We start from the raw sequence: 26250 nt of genomic DNA on the forward strand, positions 1-26250 counted from the left end.
GGCTGCACAAGGCTAAATTTAGCTTGCAGTAAGTACTGCGCCCAGCCAACATAGCTGGGACCCGCCTTGAGAAACAAACCCCCCGATACACGAGTCACGGATCACCTGGGCAGCCTTACACCTCCCCAACTTTTCTATCTGGGCCCAGCAGCCGAAGCGGCGTGCTGCACCTGGGCGAAACCCAGCGACACGCGCACGAAGGAACGAAGCACCCCCACAAACAAAAAGCGGGATTTTGGGTTAAACACGTAAAATTTTCTCCTCCCGCGGCCGGCTCGGGACGGGTCGCGGCGCCCCCGCTCCTCCTCCTCCTCTTCCTCCTCCTCCTCCTTCCCCTCCTCCCCCCGCCCCTCCCGGCGCTGTCCGCGGTGCTGGATTCTGCCGGCGCGGGAGCGCGGAGGCGAGGAGGAGCGTGCCCGCGCGCGCGCGCTCCCGCGGGGCTCCCTGCTCGCGCCGGCGCGCGCCCGAGCGAGGGCAGGGCCGGTCCGGGCGCGCTCCCCCCCCTTCCCCACCACCACCACCACCGCCCCCCCCCGCCTTATTTCCGGAGCCGGGACCAGCGGCGGAGCGGCGGCGGCTGCTCGGGCACCGGCTTCATCCCGCTCCTGCCCCCGGGGCTGGCTCCCCGCCTCGGAGCTCGGCTGCCCACCCAGGAGGAGCGCTGCTCCGAGGAGGTGGAGGAGGAGGAAGGAAGAGGGAGAGAAGGAAGAAAGGGCTTTTTTTCCGTGGCTTCGTGGATGCTCTACTTTTCCTGGAAATGCAAAAGATTATGCATATTTCTGTCTTCCTGGCGCCTGTGGTTTGGGGACTGATCTGGGGGGTGGATTCTAACAGCATCCAGATCGGTAGGTGCCCGCACGCCGGCGGACACGGCTCTTCTCCTGCCGGCCGTGCCCCGCTCCGGCCCCTCGCCGCCCCCCGACCCCCGGTTCGGGGGGAGCCCCGCGGGGGTCGCGGTGCCGGCGCTGCCCTTGCCCAGCCGGGCTGACCGAGGCGTGTGTGCGTGTGTTTCCCTGCAGGGGGGCTGTTCCCGAGGGGCGCCGACCAGGAGTACAGTGCGTTTCGGGTAGGCATGGTTCAGTTTTCCACCTCGGAGTTCAGGCTCACGCCGCACATCGACAACCTGGAGGTCGCCAACAGCTTCGCCGTCACCAACGCCTGTGAGTACCGGGGGGGCGAGGGGGAGCCGCCGGGCAGGTGCGGGAGCCCCAGGGGATGGAAGGAAGGAGGGAGGGAGGGAGGGAGGCAGGAGCCTTAAAATGGTTTCCGCCGCCCCCGCCCGGCTGCTCGCCCTCCCTCCGAGCCGAGCCGGGGCTGCCGTGCCGGGCGGACCCGCATCCCGCCGGGCAGCCGCGGTGCGCCGTCAGCCATTTTCCTCGGCGCCGCTCTCTCCATGGCGCCGCGCCGGGGCACCGGGGCCGCAGCCCCCCGCCGAGCCCCTCAGAGCCCCCTCGGCGGCGGGCAGCGTGGGCGGGCGGCGGGGCCGCGCCCTGGCTCCGCCTCTGGCTCTGCCTCGGCCCGGCCGGGGGCTCCCGGCAGCGGCTCGCAGAGCGGCCGGGGGTCCCCGCCGTCCTCCCCCCGTGCCCCCGTTTCCATCGCGAACCGTCTCCCTCCAGCGGTGCGGTTCCCCCCAGTCCTCTTCCATACTAGCCCCTGCCCGTCCTCCCGTCCCTCAGAAAGGGTGCTGAATCCAACCGCAGCTTACCGGCAAGACCCATTTCCCCCCGTCGGCAACCTTCTTTTTTTCACCTTTTTTCTCCCCAAATTCAGCCACGTTATGGTAGGCGAGGTGGTGTTGAAGAGGGGTGTCTCGGCACAGGCTCTGGGGTAGGTGGTGCAAGAGGGCAACCTAAGGAGCCTTCAGCAGCGTGGATGAGGGGTGGCATGCAGCTGAAGGGATAAGGGAGGTAATATGCTTCTTATTACCTTCTCATCCTCATACGTGCTGCTGAAAGCTCAGGAAAGGCTCAAGTCAGAAAAGGTCGGAGCATGTAACCAGCCTCATTGAGGCTGCTCTGGTAATCGCTGCGAGCTGCTGGGGAGCGCTTCCATCCCCAGCTAATGAGGGTTTCCAGAAACCAGAACGACACATGGTTGAATCCGCAGTATGCGTTGCTGGGTCCGTCGGTGAAGTAGGGTATTGTGTAGTGATCTGCATGACGTTCTGCAAAAATGTGATGGTCTTCTGTGTTTCTCAGTTCTCTGTGGTGAGCAAAATCCTGAAAATGGTTTGTTTAAAACAGAGATTTTTTTTCCACTGGTACTAGAGATGAGTATTTCTTGACTTGTCCATGTCATATATGTGTTAAAGACCATGTCTTTGAAAAGGTTAAGCAATTGCATTTTTCTCCAGCCCCGGCAAGTTTTGCACGTGTGTGTATGTGCATGCAGAACTCTTGCAATATGCAGGTGACCTGTGTAGGCTGTAGTCTGCAGTGATGTACTGCCAGCAGAAGGGAGTCTTCTGCCCACGTTTTGGGTTTCCCTTTGAACGTTGTCCAAGGCTTCCATTTTCAAGCCATTCTGAGAGCACCAAATTAAGACATGAACTGGTACTCGCTTTTTAGTCACCTCAGTTGCTACTGGTGGTTTAGTGAACTTATCAGTTGGTTTTAATTAACTAGTGAGCTATATGCCAAAAATATGTCGAGTATTTCCTTGATTACCTTCCAAGAAAGTTGTGGCTGGAGGAAAAGGAATTCTGAAGACAAGAAGCAAAATTCAGCGGTTGGTAAATTTGTAGAGGCCTGCATACACAGTTGGTTAAGGAGGATCCATTTTCTTCATCCTCTTTTTCTTCTTTTGGATTCATTTTTATTTGAAATATCGAAAAATCTGCAGGTGGTTATTTCAGAGTAGTGTATGAAGAACCTGTGTCCAAAGCCAGCACAACGAACAGTTAAGCAATGTAAAAGAAGGTCACAGAAACATGGCGTAACACGGAGATGAAAATGCTTCAGTGCTTGTCCAGGCATTTCACTCCAGCAAGAGACTTCCCATGAGCAGTAACAGGCTTAAACCTTAACAGCAGTAAAGATCTAAAGACCTCTTTCTGCCCTAAGAACCACAACCGCATTTTGTAAAATCGCCAAGTGGAACACTTCCGCTGTGGTGTACCCACGGGGCAGCAGGCCCGCAGGAGGCCGCCACGGCTCTTGGCAGGACAAGCTTCCATCCTGACAGGAAAACTGGGGCACGCGGTTCCCTCTGCTTCAAAAATTAGGTGAGGAAGAAGAAAGAAGCTGTAGGACTATCTCAAGGAAACTTCAGCCTTATCGTCTGCATGTGCTCTGAGCTTATTCATGAAGCAAGGAGTCTTTTAATGAACAAGTTGTATTGCTGGTACTATTTTTAAATTAGGTTCCTAAACTTGCAGGAGGGAGGGCGGCTGTGCTCATGTACCACTGAAGGTTTTGAATTGGTGTGAGGCTGCTCAGTCACTTAAAGGTACCAGCAGATGAGTACAGCAGAGGAGGGGTGGACTCCCTGTTTCATAGTGCTGTAGCGCGTAGGTTGCCTTCCCTCACCCAACATCTCTGTAACAAACAGTCATTTTAGGCTGTTGTGCTGACAGGTCATCAGGAGTAGCTGTTGGAATCTAATAGCAGTTTGCCACCTCGCAGGGCGGTGCCACTAGGAAGCTTCGTGGTTTTGATGGAGAGACGGTGCTTTCTGCAGCCCGATGGCACAATTAAGAGAAATGTTCACTGCTCTAATTGCATCCTTCGAGAAATGGGCTAAACTTGGCCCTCTTTCTGAGTTCTTGATGATTCAGAGGATTACAATGTAGGCACATGTAAAGGCACGTGTTAACAAAGCAGATCACTGTAACAGTGCCTCCTTGGCCTTTAAAGGCTGGGTCAAAGGTACAGCAAGCACTGCAGTTAATTCACAGGGTGGAATTGGAAGGTATCCAGAAACTGGACTTTATTGTCCTTCAGCAAAGTGTAATTGAGTCTAGTCTAATTGGAAAAGTGCTGACCATAAGTAGCGTTGGATTTTTAATTCTTAATTCTGTCAAAAGAAGAAAATAAATTAGTGAAGACGAAATCCTTTCCTCTGAAGTCCACCAACCAGACAAGAGATAGTTGTGTTATGTAGTCATATATCCTTACACTGAAAGGATACTGGAGTCCTAAAGAGAGATTTCCTATGGAGTGCTATAAAACCTCCATAACTCTAACAAGTTTTTCACGTAGTAGTTTCAGTACAGGTGTAATATATGAATGATCTTAGATGTTTAATTCTGCTGGCTCAAGAGCCGGTGTTGAGCTTTTCTGTCTTAAATCAAGTCTTACAGCTCTGCAGGGATCACTGCACCATGACATTATGACAAGGGGATGCTGATTCATGCATAAACCTTAGATCCTTTCATTATAACTACAACCAGCAGCTTTGAAAACCTATGAATATCTAGCATGTTGCAACTTGTGAGTCACGATAAAGGTTTTCCCAGCCATTTTGGAATATAAAGCTGTAGATGGCATCCTTAAAGGAATAGCATGCAGCATACTCCTAGCAAAATAATTAAAGAATAACTCAAAAATCATATCTTGTAATGGTAGTGATGGTACAAACATAGGTGTGTTTATTTGAATTAAAATTACTATGGATCTTGCACAGACATATTTTATGATGAAAATGATTTTGAAGGAAAGGAGGAATTTTAATAAATACTTATGTTTCAGTTCAATTGTATTCCTGGTCCGTCCCATTTCTTTTTCATGATAAAACATTTCTCAGGCTCAGTGAGCACTTGTGAAACAGTTTCTGTACTCCCCTGTAATTAAAATGGACAAGATGAAATGGGTTTTCTTAATAAAACGATATGTTTTACACAGGTTGTAGCCTAAAATTGGAACTCTTGTGCTTTTGCTGCTCTCAAAACATCTCTCCCCTTGAAATCAAGCCCTGTAGCAAGCCTTAAACATTCCTCTTCTCCTGAGAGTTATACCTAAAGAAACCTGGGGTGTTTATTTTCTGCCAGTGCTGTCCCTGCTGCGCCTCTTTGCTCCTGGCTCGCAGAGAATTTTCACACAGATGTGGTCCAGAACGTGGGCAGATACAATTGTGACAGCTTTGGCTTGGCTACTTGACTTTCCAGATTTTTATTACGTGATTATTGCATTAATATTGTCCATATATCTGAAATAAAAATTTACCATGCAGTTTTGAACATACTATGAATTTATATTTTAATCTTTATAAACCTTGAAGTGAATTTTTTAATAGCAGTTTGTGAGTAGCATATTAATCAAGCCTTAAATATTCCAGTCAAACTCTTAAATCAACCAGTATGTCAGTCAGCCTTTTCAATATATGTATATGTTCATATAAGCTTTTATTTATCTTTAATATATGAAAAATTAGGAAGTTTTCTTCATTTATGCTAATAAAAGCTTTAATTTACACTGACTTAAACAGAGCTATTGATTGTTCACATAGCTGGGGATGTATTTAAGCCCTGGCCATGTGTAGGACTTCTGTACTATCCAGTGTTTGTTACACATACTAAACCAAGGGCCAATGCATCAAGGAATACTGATACTGCTGATTTCTTTATTTCTTTTATCAGGCTTTTAATACTTCAACTATTGTTGAGAGTTAAGGCAAATTAAACAGATACCATTCCATATGCTGACCATTACTGGGGAAGTATATATATAAAAAAAAAAAAAGGTAACTTATTTTGAAAATACATTAAACAGGCAAAGCTATTCTATGACTGTTACTTAAAAAAAATTAAGATAATCGGTAAAATTAATTATGAGGTACCTGCTGTGAAAGCATGCTTAAATTGTTAAAAAATAAAAATAAAAGTTATAGGAAAAGGTCATTTAAAATTAATAATTGTCTAATATGTGTTGGTTGTACTAATTTTTAGGAGACTAAAAGGAATAAATAACCCACAGTAAACATAAATGTGTGCATATATATATGTCTGTATATAATGTAAATTCATATATAATTTTATATATATAATGAAAAATAGTTCATTTTTGATGTCACATAAAGAAAAAGCAGAACATTGGTTAAACCCTACAATCCATTTTCTGAAGAGGATTATCTCGGAGCTCTTACTAGTAAGATAATTTATCATTTCAAGTCAGCGTTCTCACCCCTGTAAGTGAATTGAGTGCATGAATTACTAATATTTTATATTGAAGTATAATGCCTATATTGTGGAACCAACCTACAGCTGAAGCCAAGGAATGTCAGGTCAGGCTGAAAACAACACTGAAAAGTTGTTATTTTAAAAGTTGTTATTATAAATACCTGAATATGTAATCTTTTCAGTTGTATGTATCAGACTGTTTTTGTCTATATGTAAATGGCCTTCTTGTATAACAATTAACTGGAACATTCATTTCTGAAATGACCAGGATTTTTCCATATTCTTGTAACTGTTCATTGCATTTACGAGAACATGAACACGGTGGCATCTGCTTTTAGAAGATGACAGATGAGGGATTAATTCCTTCTGTACTACAGATTTCTGAAGAGGTACAGGGTAAAAGTCTACAGGTTTTTTATAAGAAATATGTAGGCTTGTATAGCTTTCTTATTTTGTATTGAAACATTAACATTTTCCTTTAAGTTCACAGAAAAATCTGCCTTGACTGCAGGTACATATTAGATGTAACCTTACTAAAACTGAAAAAGGGCTTCGATTTAGATAACTAAGGTCTTCCAATATTGAATTCCTTATGGATAAACAAGGAGGAGTGAGAAAAAGCATCAGACCAACACAGTGAATGCGTATTTTAAAACAGCTAAACAAGAAGTAAAAGCAGACTTTGAATAAGCACGTGTTGAGCAAATTCATGTTGTATCTCCTAAAATCAATAACTGCACTCAAGAACTGTTTGTTTTTAATGGAATTACTGGGTGGTATAGATGTCTTTAATTTTGTACAGTTGATTTTTTTTTTTAATTTTTCTATTTTTTTCATTGTTTTGGGAAATGTTCTCAAATCAGGCAGTTTATGGAAAGATTACCTTTTTTTTTCCCCCCTAAAGTTTCCAGTTAGGAGATGAATATAGAGAGTTAACATTTTTGTTCTGGATCTGATTTCATTTACAGAATCTTAATATGTTTAGCTACTGCTAGTTATTTCATGAGACATTTCAAAATTTTACAAGAAAGTTGCTTACTGTTCTGCAGTGAGGTAGGGTTCAGCTTCAGCTACTGCTGTCTCCCCACACATTTTCTCAAACCTGACCTTAGAGAAATCAATAGAACCTTTTTGAGAGCTTAAATGTTACATGCAGTTCAACTAAAGGCGACAGAATCAGGCACAAGAAGTGCTTTATTTCTACTCTAATCTACTCTTTTATTTGATATCAGGGAAGGATATTCAGGTCTGTATTCATTAGCTTAAATCGGCGTGTGATTGCTTTGTGTGCTTGGGGTGCTGGATGTGTAACTGAATTACCAATCACTTGAGCTAGTCCTTGAATGACTTGCTGGGCTTTATTGCACATCAAAATAGTATTTTCATTACTTAACTGCAGAAGGTAAATGGGTTTGCGCTTTTCATTGCTGAAAAAGAAACTGAGTACTTTGCCATTTGCGATTTAGAATGGACACCTTTTTTGCCGAATGATTTTTTTGATGAACGAGAGCAGGACAAAATTGTGTAAAATGTTCATCTTGGCCCTGACTCATCAACACATCCTCCCACAACTGGTACAAGAGTTTCAAAGCTCAATAAGGGACAGTGGCTGATTGTGTAGAATGTTCAAACTAGGTACATGAGCACACGCTTGCTATGCTATCCCACCTATTCATCTTAATCTCAACTTCATGTACTTAATGTTGCATTTGGTTTGATGCTGCATTGTTTCAGGCTGCTGTGGTTAAGGCTGTCATACCACTGTAATTTGTTCTCAGTGTGAATGTGTTCCTTTACAGGTGCAAAAACACCATTTGGGGTGGAAAAGATGCCTCGGCTTATTGCATATACTGTGAACTGATTTTCTTTTACATACTTTGAAAATTGCAAGTAACAAAATAACATAAGCGCCCAGTGTGATAGGTAATTGAAACAGCAACCCGATAGGTAACGTGGAGATTTTCTTGTCATTCTTACTGAGAAGACTGCTTTCAGAGGTCATGTCAGCAACAGTGCAAGAGAGCTCAACGGAATGGTTTTGCAACTGCTCTGCAGCCTGCTGAAAGGGTTTTTCTTTTTTTTTTTTTTTTAAAAAAACATTATTTTTCTTTCGCTTTCTGCCTTTTATGAATGGCAGAACTTGGTAGTTATAGGACTCCGGTTTACATCCCTAACACGAAGAGGCTAACGTGCTTTACCATCCCATGTAGCGTGAATCTAAAATAGTTGAATGTCTTGCATTCCCTTGTGTGTGGGTGAACTATCTCAGAACGTCTCTAAAAACATGCTAATAAAACAGACTGTACGGCTCTGAGCAAGTTGGAGAATTTTTTTGATAATACCATAAATCTTAGAAATTTGGGATGCTGAAGGTCTTCTTGCTGAGAATGTTCCTCACAGGTACTAGTTGTCAGTTGTTTCTGACAAAATGTCTTCCACCCCAAAATGCTGATTTTTTTTTTGTTTGCTTTTGTTTTTCCCTCATATGACTGTAACAAATTCCAAAGCACTGTAATAGTATGGCCTCAGAGGGGTTCTTGGCACAGATGTGGGAACCCGCGTGATTGTGCTTTGTGCGGGCACGGTGACACCAGGGAGTTTATTCCAGCTGTAATACTTGAAAAGCAGGGTAAAAAATTTGCATGGCTAGTGTATGCCAGGCTGATACTTACATAAGCTACAGCAGTGTTACTTGTAGCAGAAGCTGGATTGATCCACACCAGAACTACAGTGAGTGGTTAGGAGAATCATTCAGGCTTTAACCCTTTTCCTTCATACCTGCCCATGTCAGGCAGAGGACCTGAATTTAACCCTTTGCCTTTCACATCTTGTTTGAACCCCCTGAGTCCTGGACCATTTTTGTTTTGATGTCCATCTTCTCTGTCACTTTGTCCTTTTTCCTGACTCTATTAGTTTTTTTGGTGGGGGGAAAAAGAAATCTCAGACATCTTACTTTTGTCCTGTTGCAGGAAGGGGGAGAAGTAACTTCTGGGTTTTGAGAACAAGAAGAAAATTTCCTTCTCTCTATTGTTGTTACGATCAAGCACAGAGGAAAATAAAACATTAGGAAAACTCTATCAGTTTAAATAATTGCTTGATCAACAAACGTTGATTGGTCAGATTTATACACAGCTTAAAACTTTTGAAGCCATTTTGAATAAACACCAGGAAATATTGAACATGGTTATAAAATTGTTATATTTAAAGACTAGATAGATTTGAGGGCTCAGGAAATAAATGAGAAGTAAGTTGCTGTACATAATAAATTGCAGTATAAATTTATAATTGCACTCACAGCCTTACATCTGCCAGGTTTTCAGGTGCTTTCATTTGATGAGATTGAATCATGGTGAAATTCTGGAAAGTCTGTCTAAAAAGTCATTCAGTCTTTTTGCAGAATAATTAGATTAGTTCAGCAAGCCTTACCAATAGTTTGGGAATGCGGCGTGATGAGGCCAGACTATTTTCTCAGTCATATAAATGGTCAAGCTTCTACTGATGGTAGGAGCAAAAACAAATCCAAATTCATATGATGTATGAGGATGGAAGATAACTTATGGAAAGAGGGGAGGGATTAAGCACTTCCAGAAATGTGCTGAAATATTTGAGCATCAATTGGATAGGCAGAATATTTTTTCAAACTTTATAGTACATGCTCTTATGTGGCCCTGTTGTATGTGGGTTTTGTTGTCTGTTTGTTTTAAAGTAGTGCAAGCATTTCTTAAGAGCTTTGTCAAGATTCATTATGGAAATCAGAAAAGTTATTAGTCCATCTCAATTTATGATAAATTTGCAAATGGTACTGTTAGCTAAAAGGCTAAGGTTTGGTCTCTGCTTGCGTAGGTAAAGAGGAAAAACATAAGTTTGCTCTTTTTTTTTTTTTGATTGGATTTGATCATAGATGTTATTCTTTGGTAATATCTCTGCATAAATTTGCATTTTTTTCTTATCTGCCTTTTTAGCTGTAGGAGAATGAGTTTTGGCTTGGCTTCATAGAACTTAGTAATGAACTTCCACTATAGAAGTAAGCAAGCATCTGTGAGCTTCAAATACTGCTTTTTTAGCAAGTGGAGCACTTAATGTTTGTTTGAGCTTATCTCTTTACATCCGTGTCAATATGATAAAAAGAATGTATTCCTCAATTTCTGGTGGAGGCAGTTTAAATTCACTTGCAATTAATACGTGTTAAGACCCAGTTTGTGATGCTTGCTCTATCCTGGGTGACCTCAAGCTCTAGAGTTGTCCCCTCTAAGTCCTCTATAGCATCTGGCAAGCTACGGGGATGCCTCAGATCCATCAGTGTCCAAAATAGCACTCGGTACATACACTTAGTAATCTGAGCCATCTCATCAGTCTTGTGAGGAAAAGAGTATGTCTGTAGAGACCCAAACAACTTTTAGGAGCTTTGACATTTTTGTAGACTGTTTTGTAGATTGTATTTCATTGATACGTGACTTCTAGGGATGTGTATGTTGCAGCATTTACAAGCCACTATCCAAAGTGCATCTCAACTGCCTTAAAATCCAGATGTATTGGGGGGGAAAAAAAAGCTTGTTTTGTTTCTCTCTTCATATAGGTGAAATATTTCAACAGTGCAGGCCTAATTCTCAAGGTGTTTTTTTTTTTTTTTTCTTGTTCTCATAGTACCTCAAGCAGTTCACCAAAACAAGTGTTGCTAATACTGGGCTGTTAAAAAGACTGTGAAAGTATTTGTGCTATTTAATTTTGACACATTGGCTCCATAGGAAAAAAAAAAAAAGTGCCTTTAAAATTAAATGTCTTATTTCCTAAATGTCACTTGAAGCTTTCTGAGGAAGCTAGCAGTGTTAGTAGGAACACGGTTAACCTAGCCATGTAGGTTGCTTACCAACTTTGTGCTTTGTTCTGTGCACTGCAATTTAAATGTCTTTACTTTTGGTCTAATTCTTTTTTCTTCCTCTTTCACTGTTCCTTCCTTAGGCTTGCTTTTCTTTCTTTTGTCCTTGCCAGCCAGCTAAGTATACCAAAAGTACAATATTCCCTACTCCATCTCATTAGAATTGTCCTCTGCTTTCCAGGTTCCAGTTTAAGAACTCTTTGCTCAAGGACTGATTTTATGTAAAATACAGATCAGGTGGGGATATAGTGACGATAGTGATGGGTATAAAATGTCTTTTTGCTTTTTTTTTTATGAACGCTTTCTGTATTAGAGCTCGAAAGACTTCACCTTGTTCCGAAGCAGCTCCCTAAATGAGCCTGACAAACCAAAGGAGAGACTATAGCTTGACAGAAGGGGAGAGGCGTATCTCGCTGCTGCTGCACTGCGGGAGAGTTTTCAGAAAGAAAAGTTCACGCAGTTCACGTCTGTCCTGTGCATCATTCCAGGCTTGTAAGCCAGAGGTTAGGTGTGCACATTGCAGGTCGGGTTGCTTACAGCATTTCTGGGAATTCTGTGTTCTGTAACCCTTGGTTGCTGCGGGTCCTTCCTATCTCTGGTGACACTTCTTCATTTCTCTTCATTTCTCACCGTGAAGTAGGCTGATACGTGCCAGTCCCCAAAGTGACTTGGTAGCAGTGGTGCGTGACACTGTCACGTGTACAAACCAGGAGCTTAACGTGAGTCTTGGAACTGAATGAGGCTGGAGGCACCAGTGTTACCTGCAGTGAGTGGGGAGAATTAGGTGCACAACAACGAAATCTGCAACAGCTGTCACCTAATGGAAAAGATACTAAATCAGCCTAAAATACAGAAAGTTGCTGTTGAGAAGCTTCAAACTGAAGCTCTCATACTAAAACTGTTCCTTCCTTGTCTTGGGTGGCTGACTGCAGCTCTGAGATGAAGGAAGTGGCATCAATGGCAAGAAGCTACTTACTCAACTCTTGTGGATTTAAGCTCTCAGATTGTATAGTACTCTGCATGCTGTGCAGATCTTTCACCTTTCTGTTGGAATAGCCCAGTAGTATAGTAGGAGGTGGAAGAGTCTGGGATCTTGAACGATGGTGGGAAAGAAGAGCTGATTTTTTTTCCTGTTCTTAATGGAATACATTTGCAGCCAGGGCAGGAAGGATATTTTGAATGTTTGTAAAGAGAAGCAATCAATTATGCAGTCACATCACTTTTGCTCATGGCTGTACTAACCTCTAGATTTCTCTTTAGAGGGAAGTTTTTCATTTTATCTTGTATTGGTGGGCCTGTGTTTTTCATCCCGATATTGTAACAGAAAACTGTCTTCACCACTCTTAGGAGGGATTGAAGTGTGGTTTTTTTTGTTTGTTTGCTTTTTGAAATACTTCATTACTATTCTGGAATTACTGTTGGTATTTAATGCTGAATATTTTAGGTAGTAAAAATTAACATTTTCTTTTAAGCTTCATTGGCCATGACCAACCAACACGGTACTTGTTTTCCCAATGGCTCTAGTGGCTGCATTGTTTCCACATTAAATTCAGGGTAGGGCATTTAATCTGTAGAGTTCTATGTATATTCAGCTTTGGCTATGTCAATAGAGATTTCTTCTTATTTAACTGCTGTGGCAGCTGCATTCATGGACACTTAAGCTAATAGTCACTAGATTTAAAGATTAGGATGCTGTTGACAGGATGTTTTCTATGAAGAATCATCAACTGTGTGCTCTGTTTCATCCAAAGTATTTGCTGGAGGAGCTGGTTGGGAAATAAGAAGTGGAACTGTTTGTAGGAATGACATTTTCCTTTTGGCCACCAGATAAAATAACATTACCTTGTTTATAACTGTGCAATCTTCGTGTAGGGAATGTTGTGTTCATATCACGATCCATTGCTATGAAGGAGAGAGTAGGTGATACCAATAAAGTACTCAGGTTGTTTCCTCCCCCCTTTTTTTTTTGTGGATTACTGAGCACAAATAATGGAAGTTCCCTTTTTCCATTTAGGGTGATGTGCATAAGGAAAATAAGTTCCTATTGCCCTTTAGAGACACCTGGTGTATGCTATATTGTATGCTGATTTTTCATTAACTGTGTAGAAACAGGAAGCAAAACTTCAAAGAAAAACTAACAAACCAAACAGCCTTGTGAAGATCTAGATTATTCATCAATAGCATGAAAAGTGAACAGTTCAGACCTGGAAGTCAGAAAATTGGCGTGAATAACTGTAGTGATATGCTGTTGAATAACAAACGAGTGCATCAAGACAAAGATAAATATAACAGCCTTGTTCTGGTGTGCCTGTACCTTTTTACAGGCAATGAAATAACAGCGATGGCAAAATCTTATGCAGCCCTCAGGAATAGGTTTACTAGATTTTCCTTCAAATTCTCTATTCGGTTGATGTAAGTCTCCCTGACAGCTAATATAAGGCTGAATCCTGAAAGGTCCAGGATACCTCACACTCCAGCAACAGTTATTTGGAATTGCAAAAGCTCAGCAAGGCTGTGATTCACAGGATTTGTCCCAGCCTTCTCCATGCATTTGAAAAAGTTCATCCCATTTTAGCTCGCTATGTAAATACAAAAAACCAAATATGTGGAAAACTTTTGGACTTCTAAGGTGTATTCAAATAGACATTACAGAGGGTTCACAGATGGCTTTATTAAATGATAAGTTATATATTACTAAATTACTGAGGCTGATGACAGGTAGAGGCCATAACTCTAATCCTGTGAAACAGACTGGGTACCAGTGTGTGTGCTACCTTTCTTTCTGTTTCATGTGTCTGGGTTTCCTTCCCGTGCAGAAGGGTGTTTTTGAAGGGACACTCAGTGCTTTGACACCCCCAGAATGTAGGCAGGAGATGAGGGGCTGAGTAGGGCTCCTGGGTCTGCTGTCCAGTTGTAGACACAGACTCCTTACTAAAATCATGCCATTTGTGTAGGTAGCAATACTACCAGCTCTTAAGGGTTGGTTTGGCATATACCAACTAGTTGGCTTAAATAAACTGTAGTTAGTAAAACAGCAACAAGAACAAAAAACCTCTAAGAATTCTGGGAATTGTCAAGATGGAAACTGTTTGAACTGTTGCTTGTTCGTCAACTCAAGGTGAAGTATTATTCTAGGGGTTGTTTGAAAATGTAACTTAGCCAAGAGAAATTTTGTTGAATGGAGTTGGTTAGACTGAAGGAAGGCCGGCCTGTGTATGCTCTTTGTCTTTATAATTATTCTTCTCTGACTGATTATCTGTAACCATACATCTGTCTATATCTCTTTCACCATTTTTTATCTACTGAGAGACGCTCTTTGTATTTATCTTGCATTATATCTACGTACCCATTCACTCTTTCCATAGCATCTTCTTCTCTTTCTCCTTATATTCTATTTCCAAGTTTCTCTTCCTTTCCAATTTCCTTTCTTGTCATTTCTCCTGACCTTTCTGTTCAGTGCATGAATTACCTTGAGGCCAGACTGATTAACTGTTGTAGATAGAGCCATGTTAAGCTGTCCTGGCACTATGGAAGGATTTCAGAATTGCTTTTTTCTTCCCATTAATTTATTCTGATAGTGAATTTCATGGAAGTTTTCTTTTTGAAAAATGGTTAATTTTGGTCACATCTAGTTGTAATTCATTATAAACTGTACACATTTTTTAAATGACAATTGATGTTCATGATGCAGTGCATTATTACTATTTTTTTAGTTTCTAATTGTGTGGTCTGAAATATGAAAGACTATACTCATTTAATAGGAGCTTAATCGATTGTCCGCTTTGTAACTGAAAGACTGAAATCCAGATAGCAGCATTGGAAAAGAGAGCTCTTCTTTCCATAGACTGGCTCCTGGCTGTGAAAGGTTGCAGATGGTTGGTTCTTACTGCAAGGGCACATCAGCTTAAAAAATGCCTACATGCAAGTATAGCATGAAGTGATAGAGGAGCTATTACCTCTCTTAATCTTTTATGTTTGGAGTCCTGTAAACTAGAAAGTTATTTTTGAAAGTGTAAGATTAAGATGAGCAATTAAACTCTAAAATATTTTGAAGTTACTTTTCAATGGCATGTAAAAATATATGTTTAGGAAGAATACATGATGATAATTAAACAATTCGTAGTGACTGGATGTGGTATAAAGCTTTCATGAGTTACCACTTAGGATTATCTGACTAGCATGAGTGATTTCACCTTTAAATGCAATTTTTTTCCTACTTACTTTGCAATTGGCAAATAATCTGACTGCTAGTAATGGTTTAGAAGGTGCTATCCTATAGTGAGCTATATCCTCATATATATATATATATATATATATATATATGTAATTATATATTACTCTACCTGTGTCAGCACCAGGTCTGTGCCACAGCCAGTGTCCAAGCAGGATTTAGAAGTGCAGGTGGGCATGCTTGACAGTAAGCAATCTGGAGTTGGCCACCTTGCTTTTGAGGGACAGGTGCTTGGCTGTTTGCATGTGAGCTGCCCAACCAGTGACAGCAGGTCTGGGGAATGTGTAGAGGCTCAAAATATTTGCTGCATTGCTGTTTTATTCAGTACTCTGGGATATTAGGGATTCCCCTGGTGTATCATAGGTGACTTCAGATGCTCATTTCTGGTTTATCTCCTGCTACACTGATTTTCATATTCCCTGTTCAGATGTCAGAAGTGCATCACAGGCAGGAATGCAGCACTTTGAATTGTTTGCATTGCAAAACCAAGGTGGGGGAGGGCAAGCCTCATCGGCCTCCCTTAATTAGGGACAGTTTTGAGTTCACACCAAGATGCCAGATTTACTGCCACCCACACCAGGAGCTGTGCACAGCAAGGTGGCCGAAGTGTCTCTCTTAGCTTTCTCTTTGTATGACTTGACCCTTGCTCTGGAGTACTTGGAAGTAGCAACCAATACATACAAGCATGCATGTTTTCCGTAATGTGTAAATGAAGATATTTAAATTCCATAGAAGTGCCTTTGTATTTAGCTTAATGGAAAGAAATCGCTGGAGAAAGATAAAGCATTGATTTCCTGGTAATATGCAAAAATCCTTTTTCTGGTTGCAATCTTCTGTGGTTTCAAGCTGCATTGATTCTCATTCCTGCTAATTTTAAAATTCACTAAAAAGGAAAAAAAAAGTCACTGTGCTATCAAAAAAACCATCATACACTTTTCCAACAAAAGATTCTGATTGTATTGTGATGTATCCTTCAGGGAAACTGGGTGCAGTTTTTCCCATGCTCTTCTGCAATTCTTATTAGCGTTACCTTCTGGCAGTGCATTCCAGTGACATTACAAACCCCAGAGCCTGTTTTGGATGCTCATGCTGCCAAATTCAATCCATGTATAAGTTATAGACTTGATACTTTTTCTGGGAAAAAAAATGCCTTGCTATTTTAAGAGCACTCCTCTGTTGTTGCCTTTGCTGTGTTCTGTCTTGTGCAGCATTAACAGAAGTGAAATGTTTGGTATAAGAAATTGGTTGTTTTACTAAGCCTAATTTAGTCCTGAATGTGAACAGCACTGTTTGCATTTTTCTGGTGTTCTATTTTAACTGTCACAGTGGTGTGTAATTCTAGTCTGGGACTTGATATTTCCCCTCAAGAAGAAACATAAATTGGAGTGAAGAGAGGCTTTTTAGTATCAGCCAGTCCTTCATTTGCAATAATGTTTGGTAGAATTCAAGGGCTTACATTTCTCTAAAGACAGACTCTTTTCAGTCTGTGGGCTGGTGTTTTTCACCAGGCCTTAAATGAACTGATTTTTTAAAGTGGAATTGTCTTCAGGCTTCAGTGATGTTGTGTGGTGTTTTTCTTTCTTTTGTGTTTTTTTGTTTGTTTGTTTCTTTGTTTTTGTTTCCTATATTATTTACTGGAAGACTTAGTTTATTTACCATATGCTCTAGTTTAATGAAGCATATATGCTCTAGAATAACATGATATTAATCCTTAGTAATGCCATGAAAGGGAAGGGCTTCTGCCAGTCAGCTTGCAGCATAGCATGAACCAGTCAATTACAACGCTGAGGATCCTGATTGTGAATGCACACTGTTATCAATCAGATATAAATCATATGTATAATCACCTCATATCAATGACACCATAACAACTTGCACACTGTAACTCAGTGTACATACAATGCTTGCGATCTGATTGTGTATCACTGTTTTCTCTGAAATCCTGGTATTCATTCCAGATTATTTCCTGAAGCTTGTCACACACTGCTGACGAAGGGAGTATCGAAAATGATGAGAGGCAGTTCAGAGCACTTGGGATACTACATTTAGACTGGTCTGCATCTGTCAGTAGTTTTGAGGGATTTGAACTAAATAGCCTTTTTATCAATTACTTTTTGCATCAGACTGCTAAAATATACAGGATTGCTAATTTGAGACTACTTTGCGTAGTGTTCCAAAAGCCTGAAAATACTTCTGTATTCGTAAGCAGGTATTAAGAGTGATTGCTGTATGTTTAGCAACTGTGCAAACAGTTTCATGGTTTGCACCATGAAGCAACTGTAAATAACATCTAGTTTGTGCTGCAGAGCATCATCTGCATTTATTTGCATTGCATTCATGGCTGGATGTCCCAGGAGGTATTACAGGTTTCTTATACTAGATGCTGCACAGCTGTATAGTAAGTGCCAGTCCTTGGCCCAAAATGCTCACAACTGAAGTATTCGAGGGAGACAGATGGAGAACTTTCTTCCCTATTTTCATATGCAGTGTAAATAAGGGGTGGAGGAGGGTTAATTTTTTTTGCTCAAAGTCGTAATGGATGGCTACAGCAGAGCTGCAAATGCGTCTAGATTTCCTAAGGGCCGGAGAGAAAACAAGAATTGTATTTGACAGAAAAATTCAGTGTTTTGACATTGGTTTCCTTTCTAATAAGTGAGGAAAAGCAGTCCTTCAGAAATTTCTTCCGGGTAAGGGAAAAAAAAAAGGTGGGGGGTTGGGGGAGGGGAGAAGGACATGTGAGAAGATTACAGATGGAGATAGAAATATGCTAGAGCATTTGTATAACGGGAAAACCAGAACCACTTTCTCCTCTGCATGATTCAGGTGCTTGAACCTATGTATTGTTTTAAATAGTACTAATTAAGGAAACACTTGCACTTTCTCTCCTTTCTGTGTCTGGCCCAAAACCCTATCCTGGACCTTACAAATTCTTTTTTGGGATGAGAGGGAGGAAGTAAATGGGGAGAAGATCCATTTCAACAAAAAGCTTCAACAGACAGAAAATGTCTTATCAAAATGTTTCTGACCACCATCATGCTTGTATCCCACTCTAGAATCTTAGTAGTCTTAATTCTCGTTTTACAAGTGCTTACAAAAGCATTACATTGTCTTCAGTCAAGAATCATATTCCAGACAATGTGTAGAAGGGCCACTACTGACATTTAAAGTTTTATCTTTCATGCAGAATAATGTATTAACTCTTATACATGCTCTTAGTGTGGCTCTTCTCCAAAAAATATGAACAAAATATTTTTTCTGGTATATGTGCTTTAGAACAACCATGAATTTGCTTTTTTAAAGAATCTGTCTCAATACCATTTAATACTAAGTTTACAGGTGGTGACATAAACAGGGGGTTTGAATTGAATACTGGTAACCATGAAGTCACAGAAGTAATTAAGGCAAAAGGAAAATCAAGGCTATTGCAGAAATGGTCTTAAATATAGATGTTCCCTGGCTGTGGAATAAAGGTCTTTTCAAGGAGTGAGCTATAGTGTAAGATCTATGATGTATCTGTGTTAATCCTTTACTTCCTAGCTGAAAATGTAAGACTTTATTTTCTAGTTGTGAAATCTTGCATAGATCTTACCAGTTTTATTCCATTGTTGTCAGTAGATATTTCTAGCAGCAAAGAACAAGTGAAATGAATGTATTTTCTACCACTAAAAATGTGATTCTTAGGGGTTTGTGCAGAATCTTGTTTTGTGTAAGACAAAGCTGCTTCTCTTTAACAAGTGGTCCTTTTCTGGTACCATTGTACATGGTGAGTGGAAGGCTTCCTGCAAGGTTTTGTGTTACCCTAGATGATCTGTGCCCCAATGGCTGTTCCTTATTCTGATTGAAGATACCAGATTAACATCCTTAGTTTCATGTAGTATTTTAAGGAAATCGACATTGAATGAGAAATGCTGGTATTAAATCCTGCTAACCTCTCTGGTCTAGAGTGGTTTTTTTTGTTTGTTTGGTTGGTTGTTTTTTTTACTACCTACAAATATAAGATCTGTTCAGGGATGACAGATGGTCTCCACCATGGTAGAAAAATACCTTCTAGCATACAATAAATGACTGAATGGGAAGATACTGCTTGGGAAAAAAAATCTCAGTTTAATAATCTAACAACCTCCTAAGCTGCAGAATGGTAAGATCTGTTGGTTTGCATATAAATGACAGAAGACCTTCTAGTTTAGAGAACTCAAAACTGTTTTCCTCTGCTAACCAATGTTGCATTCATTTTGAACAACTTCCATTTCAGTTGCATGTTGCTTATCTGCGACTGGACTGTGAGTTGTTTAAATGCGTTAGTCTGTTGGATGATGAATGGGAATAATACTTTATCATCATAATTTTGTTGGCATCAATTACCTTTCATGTTTTCATGGTTGCACTGGTGGCTGTGCACCAGTTAAGAAAACAAAGGAATTAGTCTTGGGGAGGATGTTGCAAGTAAACAGACAGGTAGTGCTGGTTCCATTTCTCATTGTCTAGGAAGACATCAAATCATTTTTGGTGTTCTCAGACTTCTTCAATAGACCTCTGATTAGGTTAGCTGTATTCTTTGGTTGACCCAGTAGAAAGCTACTGTAAATTTTAGGATACTAATCAGGATCAATGTGTTTAAAGGAGAAGGTTACACAGCTTATCTGGTTCCAGTATTAGCAACTTGTTTCTCAGTAGTAAAAGAAAAATCAAATTCTCAAATTGGTTTCTTCCATGGCTGGATTAAGCTGACTGTGAAAGAGGGTGAGGAGGTTACTTCACTAAATGGCACACCAACTCTTCCTGTTATTTGTTGCTATTTTGTATTGCTGTTGTTTATCACAGAAAATGTGATTAAATTGCATGCATCTGGTCTTGGGGGAAATAGTGTTTTTCAGTCAGTAGTTTGTAAGCTTTTATCAAACTGAGATCGTCTTAAACGATCATCCAAGCACCCATTTAAAATGGGAATAGTTTCAATTCCCACTTAGCGTTTGCAGGTTGAACAGCTTATCAGTCAGCAAACAAAGTAATAACTAGAAGCTTAAAAATACAGTAACTGTTAGATGGTAAGAAGCAGCAGAGCTAAAATGCATCTTGATAAATGAGGAACTGTTGAGAATTCAGTGTTATATAGTGATACACATATTGGAAAGGCTGAGTCTTATGGAACCAGACTTCTACTCAAGATGGAGAACATTGATTAAACAAGATAAACGTTGTTTAGTGGGATCTCTTCATCTTCCCCAGTTGGTACCATCTTGTCCTCCTTCCAGTATCTGACCAGAATTCTCAGGAACCAGAAATATGCTGTTTCTGTTGTTATTTCAGAGATGTAAATGTTAAAAGGCACTGATTCTTCCAGCATCTGTTCTTGTTTTTCTGTAACATTAATTCAGACCTAATCTCTAGTAGTCTAATCAGTTTTAAGACTAGCTGTTAGAATTTCTACTGTAGTCTCTCTAGTCTCTCTAATTGCTGAAAAAACCTAGGCAGTATTTTGTATTAAGTATTTGCTTTTGGTATGCACTAAGCCACATATAGGTAAGATGATAGCATAGTTGCTATTAAACCAAAGTTTTGCATCCTCTGTGTGTGACAGTCAGCTTGGAAAGTTTGACAGTGTAGTGATCATCAGGCATTTATTATACAAAAATGGGACTCATTTAATGAGCAGTACATTTGAGGTATTACTTCCAAAATATGAAGGAGCGTAATGAATGAGGGTTCAAGAGACTCATGTTTCCAGGATAGTCCTGATGTGCTACAGTATCAAATGATTAGATTAGAATAAAATTAAATTTATTTCAATGTGTTAGTGACACAAAGGATATCAGGTTCCTGCCTGTAGAGAAAGAGGAAAAGTACTCTGCAGTCTACAAAGAAATGATGGGCTAAGATGGGAGAATACAAATTCGAGCTATCTTTTTCTGCTAATTTAAGTTCCATTTTTAGACTTTCCAAACCCAATGTTAAACCTCAGCCAATAATTCTATCTTAGGGAAATTAATTTTTACTTCCTCCTTTCTCTTTTCCAGCTTGGATGATGATTCTGTGATTCTAAAAAAGAAGCGAATTCAAAGATTTCATAAGGACCACTACAGATGGAGCAGGCAGTAAAACAGAAAAGAGATACGAAAAAGACCAGTGCTATCCTCCTGGTATTACTGTTTTCAATTGGGCTTGAATTAAATGTCAAATCTGTGTTCCTAGAAATTACATCAGGAAGGGGTGATTTTAATGCTCAACTTCTTTGTAAAGCTAAGAATATGTTCCAAAATACTCTTGACCCACTGGTCAGAACACACCTTGTGATGGTGACAGAGGAGCAGAAGGTGTACCTGTAACTTTAATCTTCTATCTAAATCAGCAGCCACTGATTTATTCTAGGTTTAAACAGATCAGTTGCAGATGTCTTCCAGAATGTTTGGACAGATTTGCTTTGAGGTTCTCTTCATCTTTTCCCCATTAGTTTGGTCTCCACTCTCAATCCTTTACTTACATTTGAAGTATCTGGTTTGCCTTGAAGTGTGTTGTTCTTATTTATCACTTCGTTATTTTCTTCAGAGGTTGTTTGCCTCAAGTCTCATTTATTCTGGCTTTCTGCTAGCTTATTTTCAGATGCCAGCTGGTATTTTGTAACAGCAAATATACATCTCCATAGCTTTCTTCTCTGTTGTATTTCGAATTTCTAGAAAATGGATTGACTGAATGTCTTTGACAGGAATTTCTCTCAAATGTATTTTGCTTTAAGGTCATACGTTTTCATCTCTAAGGTCATGTACTAACATCTTGTCACTGAAAAAGCTAGTGTGGATTGCCAAGGATATGATCTGTGGAACTGTTGCAATGCTGCTGTGTACATACTAATGGAATTTCGAACAGTGGATACTTCTGGTTTTGACGTGAGCATAGTGTACTAGCTGCATGGGTCTTATTTTTCGCAGTCTTCAGTTTCTACCACTGGAGTTGTTACCTTTGAGCATACTGTCCCAAGGCCTTCTTGTGAGGCATTTGATACAGTTTCCTTACTTTGAATTCAAGTGTATTCAGTCGTGAAGTTTTGGAAAACCTTGTTGAGAAAACTACTCAAAAATATTTGTCACCCCCCTTTTCCATTTCCCAGTGTTACTGCTTTTCATAGGCTCTTTGCAAATTTCTGCTAATGTAAATAAAAATCTTGACAAGGAGTTTAGCATTTCTTATGTTACTTAATGGATTGATGTTCTTAGCTGCTTTGCCTCTTTCACATAATATGAGCCTAACCTAATGCCCTGTTTTTGTCTTTAGCTTTTCTACGCTGACTGAACTGTCAGTGTTTGGATTGAGCACTTAGTACCTTGTATGAACCTGATGTGGGGATATGATCATAGGTAGATAAGCTTTCCTGAAACACTTGCTCTTTTGGATCTTAATTCTGCTCACAGCAGACCTGTGATTCTCACTTTTTGAGGAAAACTCTCAGCTAAAGCACTCAACTATGACTCCATTTTTATTACAATGATACTGAAATATGCTGTGCACGGAATATCTTTCTCCACTGAAGATTATATGGTCAATCATAGTAATGGTGGTTCACTGCTGTCATTACACTTGTAGGTGGAATTGATTTTTCTAATAACTGATAGATATTCCAGGCCTTTGAACACAAAGGGAAGTCTTTCCTTAATCTCCTCTGTTGTACAAGTGACCCCTAGAAGGACTTATAGTAATTTTAATGATTTCTAAGGCGTTAGTCCCATTGTTGGTTTTATAGCTGCGTTCATTACTTAAAAAATCTAGAAAAACATTTTGCTTTTCTTGTACTGTCATTGCCTCATTCTCTGATGTGGCTGCCCTTACTTAATCTGCTAGTGTGACTCATCTGGATGACGCAGACTAGTCTTTTTCCTGCATTGCAAAGCAAAGGCACTACTTCCTTGTGCTTTGCATCGTTATCAAATTGTGTGGATTCTGCACAGTTTCAGATAGTTTAAAAATGCCAGTTGCCAAAGAGCTTAACTGTTGAAGGGATAACAGTAACATAGGGCTGGGCAACTTTTGGTGCTGCAACTGAAAGAGGTTGAGGTCACGCCATAGTGAAGGGAGACAGAAAAGCAATGTATGCAGGACTTTCGGTTGAACACCTCTGAGAGCAGTGACACAGCATTCTTGCTAGCTAAGGTACAGAAAGAGAAAAGGATCACCTTCAGTGGTTAAGCTCTGGCCTGAGAAAACAATAAGGAATGTGCAAGGAAGTTCTTTAAGTGGATAAATTACGCTTTTCCAGTGATGATTACGGAGTTCTTTCTTGGCTTTGCCTTTAGGTTTCACAGGAATTATTCTCTTTTTTTTTTTGTCCTGTTTCATCTGCTTTCCTCTTTGCAACTAAAAAAGTCCAATTTTGCTTTTCTTTTGTCGATTCTTCTTTACTTATAGAAATGTATTAGCTCAGTCACTTGTCATAAACGTCCTTGCACTGTGGAATGAGATAAGTATAAGGTACATCTAATGGTACTGGAAAAAAAGTTTGTGCAGTCTGCTATGATCATGTAATGGCACAGGTCTTCAATCTAGCCTATGCTATATTGATTTTTTTTTAGGCTACTAATTAACGTTATGACTATTTGGCCTTTATTGCAGTGTTTGAAGGTAAGTAATATTTCAGCTTTTTTTTTTAATTTTTAATTTTTATTTTTACTTGTAGTTGAAGTTTTATTTTGTAAGGAGTATTCCAGAATAAGAATGTGCACAAGGGAGTTACACTGTAATAATAATAAAAAAAAAAAAGTGTAATTAGTTCTTGCATCATTTGTGCTTGTAGTCTCTCTATAAATACATGTTCTTAGATTAAAACAATAGGTATATATATTTTTTTGAAAGTACCAGAAATGACATTTATTTTCCAAATACTTCTCCATGAAATGTTGCTGAGGACTTAAACGTAAAACCCTCCCCAGTAAAAGGTGCTGCAGATGCTGTGCAGTAAGTGCAGGTTAATGGGCATGTGTAGGTTAAAAGACTTCCCTTTTACAGTGACTGGAAACTCTGAGATGGTCTACCAATGCAAAAATAAGGCTTCATATTTAGCTGCAAAAATTATATATGTGTGTGTGTGTATGTACAGACAGCAGAATTAGGATAGCTTAGCTGAAGTCATAATGTTAACGTATATTTCAAAACCTCCCCCCAAGGACATGCTCTGGCAAACTAAACCCCATTCATTTCTGTACGTTAGTGTCATAGGAGAGTTTTCATATGCTTTGTCACTTAATGTTACAGCTTTCATTGTTTGGGTTTAGCTCTCATAGTGGACGTGAGACTCCTTCATGTTTGGTGAAAGTGTGTAACGGAAGATGCCGGTCGGTCAAATACATGGTCCTGCCCTGAAAGGACAGTGATTTGGGTTAGAATTTGGGGATCTTTCTCATCTCTGCTGTCTCTGACTTTGTATAAAAGTGGTAGGCCATTTTTTGACTTAATCAAAAAGTTGGCCATATAGACAGCTTGGTTAGAACTCAACAGTTTTTGCAGCACTGCCATGGTAATAATAGAAAGGACTGAAAAAATAGAGAGGGCAAAAATCAACCATTAAACCATGCTTTGAATAAGTTGTTCTTCAAATCATCATTTTAATGAAATCTCACCACCTGAGTTGCTATCCCCCAAAAGGAATCCGAGGCAGACTAAGTTTTTAATGGAGTATGTGTGATAAACACAGGTCAAGTCATATTTTCACATAAAGGATGAATAATATTTGAGATATACTTTGCCTAAGGTAGTTAGCACATGCTTGCTCAAAATTTGACTTTCATGGTTGTCATTTGAATTTGTCAAGGAAGGCTGTGACTAGTTGCATTTACATAAACAAGGTCATTTATCTCCTGTATTTGTGTATTAGTAGTGGGGAAAAAAATAGGAGATGAAACAGGTTAAACCTTTTGCCATCAGAAGTGTTGCTAACCTTTTATGTTGTTTCTGCTCTGTATTGCTCTGAACTTTTATTTTACACTGAGGATTATACATCTCTTTCAGCATTGTGTGGAACACAGTACTATTTGTATTGCTAAGTGTGGAGTGCAGTACTGGTTTCCTCTGAAAATTCAAGTAACCTGGCTTTCTTATTACAGATAATTCATAAATTTCAGGTTAATTTCATTAATAACTAGCATATTTTACAGTGCGTTCTACCTTTTTAACCAAGTAACAAAAGCAATATAAAATATTTTATATTTTCAGACACAGGAAAATGCACACTTCCTTTGGTGTGCAACTATACAATAAACTATACATCTCCAATATTTTAATGTACATGGTATTTATCTAAATAATTCAAAACAAGTAAAAAATAATCCCTTTAACTTAATTTGTATAGTCAAAAGAAAATTAAAAATTATTTTCTAAGTATGCATATATTCTGTGCATTGTGTGCAGATTTTGTAATCAGGAAAACAAACCTTATTTTTATATTTGGACGAATAACATTGTCCAGAATTGTTCTTGGCAGGGTTATGCTTATGTGACTTTTAAAATATTACCAGGTAGTGACTTCAAGCCTCAGGATAATAGTAGAAAGGAGGAAAGGTTGTGTCTTATTTTTGACTTCCAGCAGCCTTTGTTGATCTTTTTTTCCCTTGTCCCGTGTTCTTTTTCATGTAAGATGTCAAGATATCACACAATTTACATTTAAATTTACAATTGGTTTATTTATCTGTTTTCTTTAGAAACTGTAAATATGCATCTTTTTCTGATTTCACAGCTATATATAATACCTACAGGCTGCTATAAAAATAATACTTCTATTTGATTTGCATTTTTATCACTCTTCAAATTAAAAGGGAACAGTACTCCTTCATTCCTGTTGTTCTGGATTCGGTTCAACAATATGGGCTAACAGTTGGTGCAAAGAAGTTCTGCTGAGGGAAGGGATCTGCATATAAATTGATCAAGACATATGGCTGAAGTCTCTTACAGAAGTTCAAAATTTCAGTACCATTCTGTCAGTCTTGCCTACATAGGAAGGGTGGTTGAGGTATTTGGCCAGCATGCGTTTGACAGAAGGTAGCACAATGT

The 26250-nt window shown here is 39.8% G+C and overlaps 1 protein-coding gene across 7 annotated transcripts in view; it reads left to right on the top strand.

Annotated features, from left to right (window-relative positions):
• Nucleotides 1–532: 532 nt before the first annotated feature.
• The window catches only part of GRIA2 (glutamate ionotropic receptor AMPA type subunit 2), a 94313-nt gene continuing 68595 nt past the window's right edge, over nucleotides 533–26250 (top strand). For 5 of the 7 annotated variants that reach the window (XR_007166121.2, XM_048071834.2, XM_048071831.2 and 2 more), the window contains exons 1-2: nucleotides 563–845; nucleotides 1020–1160. Coding sequence is in view for 6 of the 7 variants with exons in the window: in XM_048071834.2 (XP_047927791.1) it covers nucleotides 758–845; nucleotides 1020–1160 (229 nt within the window). In the remaining variant the exon portion in view is untranslated. Of the gene's footprint in view, nucleotides 846–1019; nucleotides 1161–26250 lie in introns of all 7 variants that reach the window. The other 2 variants (XM_048071829.2, XM_048071830.2) reach the window with 1 other exon arrangement.

This window comes from Anser cygnoides, chromosome 4 (assembly GCF_040182565.1).
Source record: "Anser cygnoides isolate HZ-2024a breed goose chromosome 4, Taihu_goose_T2T_genome, whole genome shotgun sequence".
In the NCBI taxonomy this organism is placed as follows: Eukaryota; Metazoa; Chordata; class Aves; order Anseriformes; family Anatidae; genus Anser; species Anser cygnoides.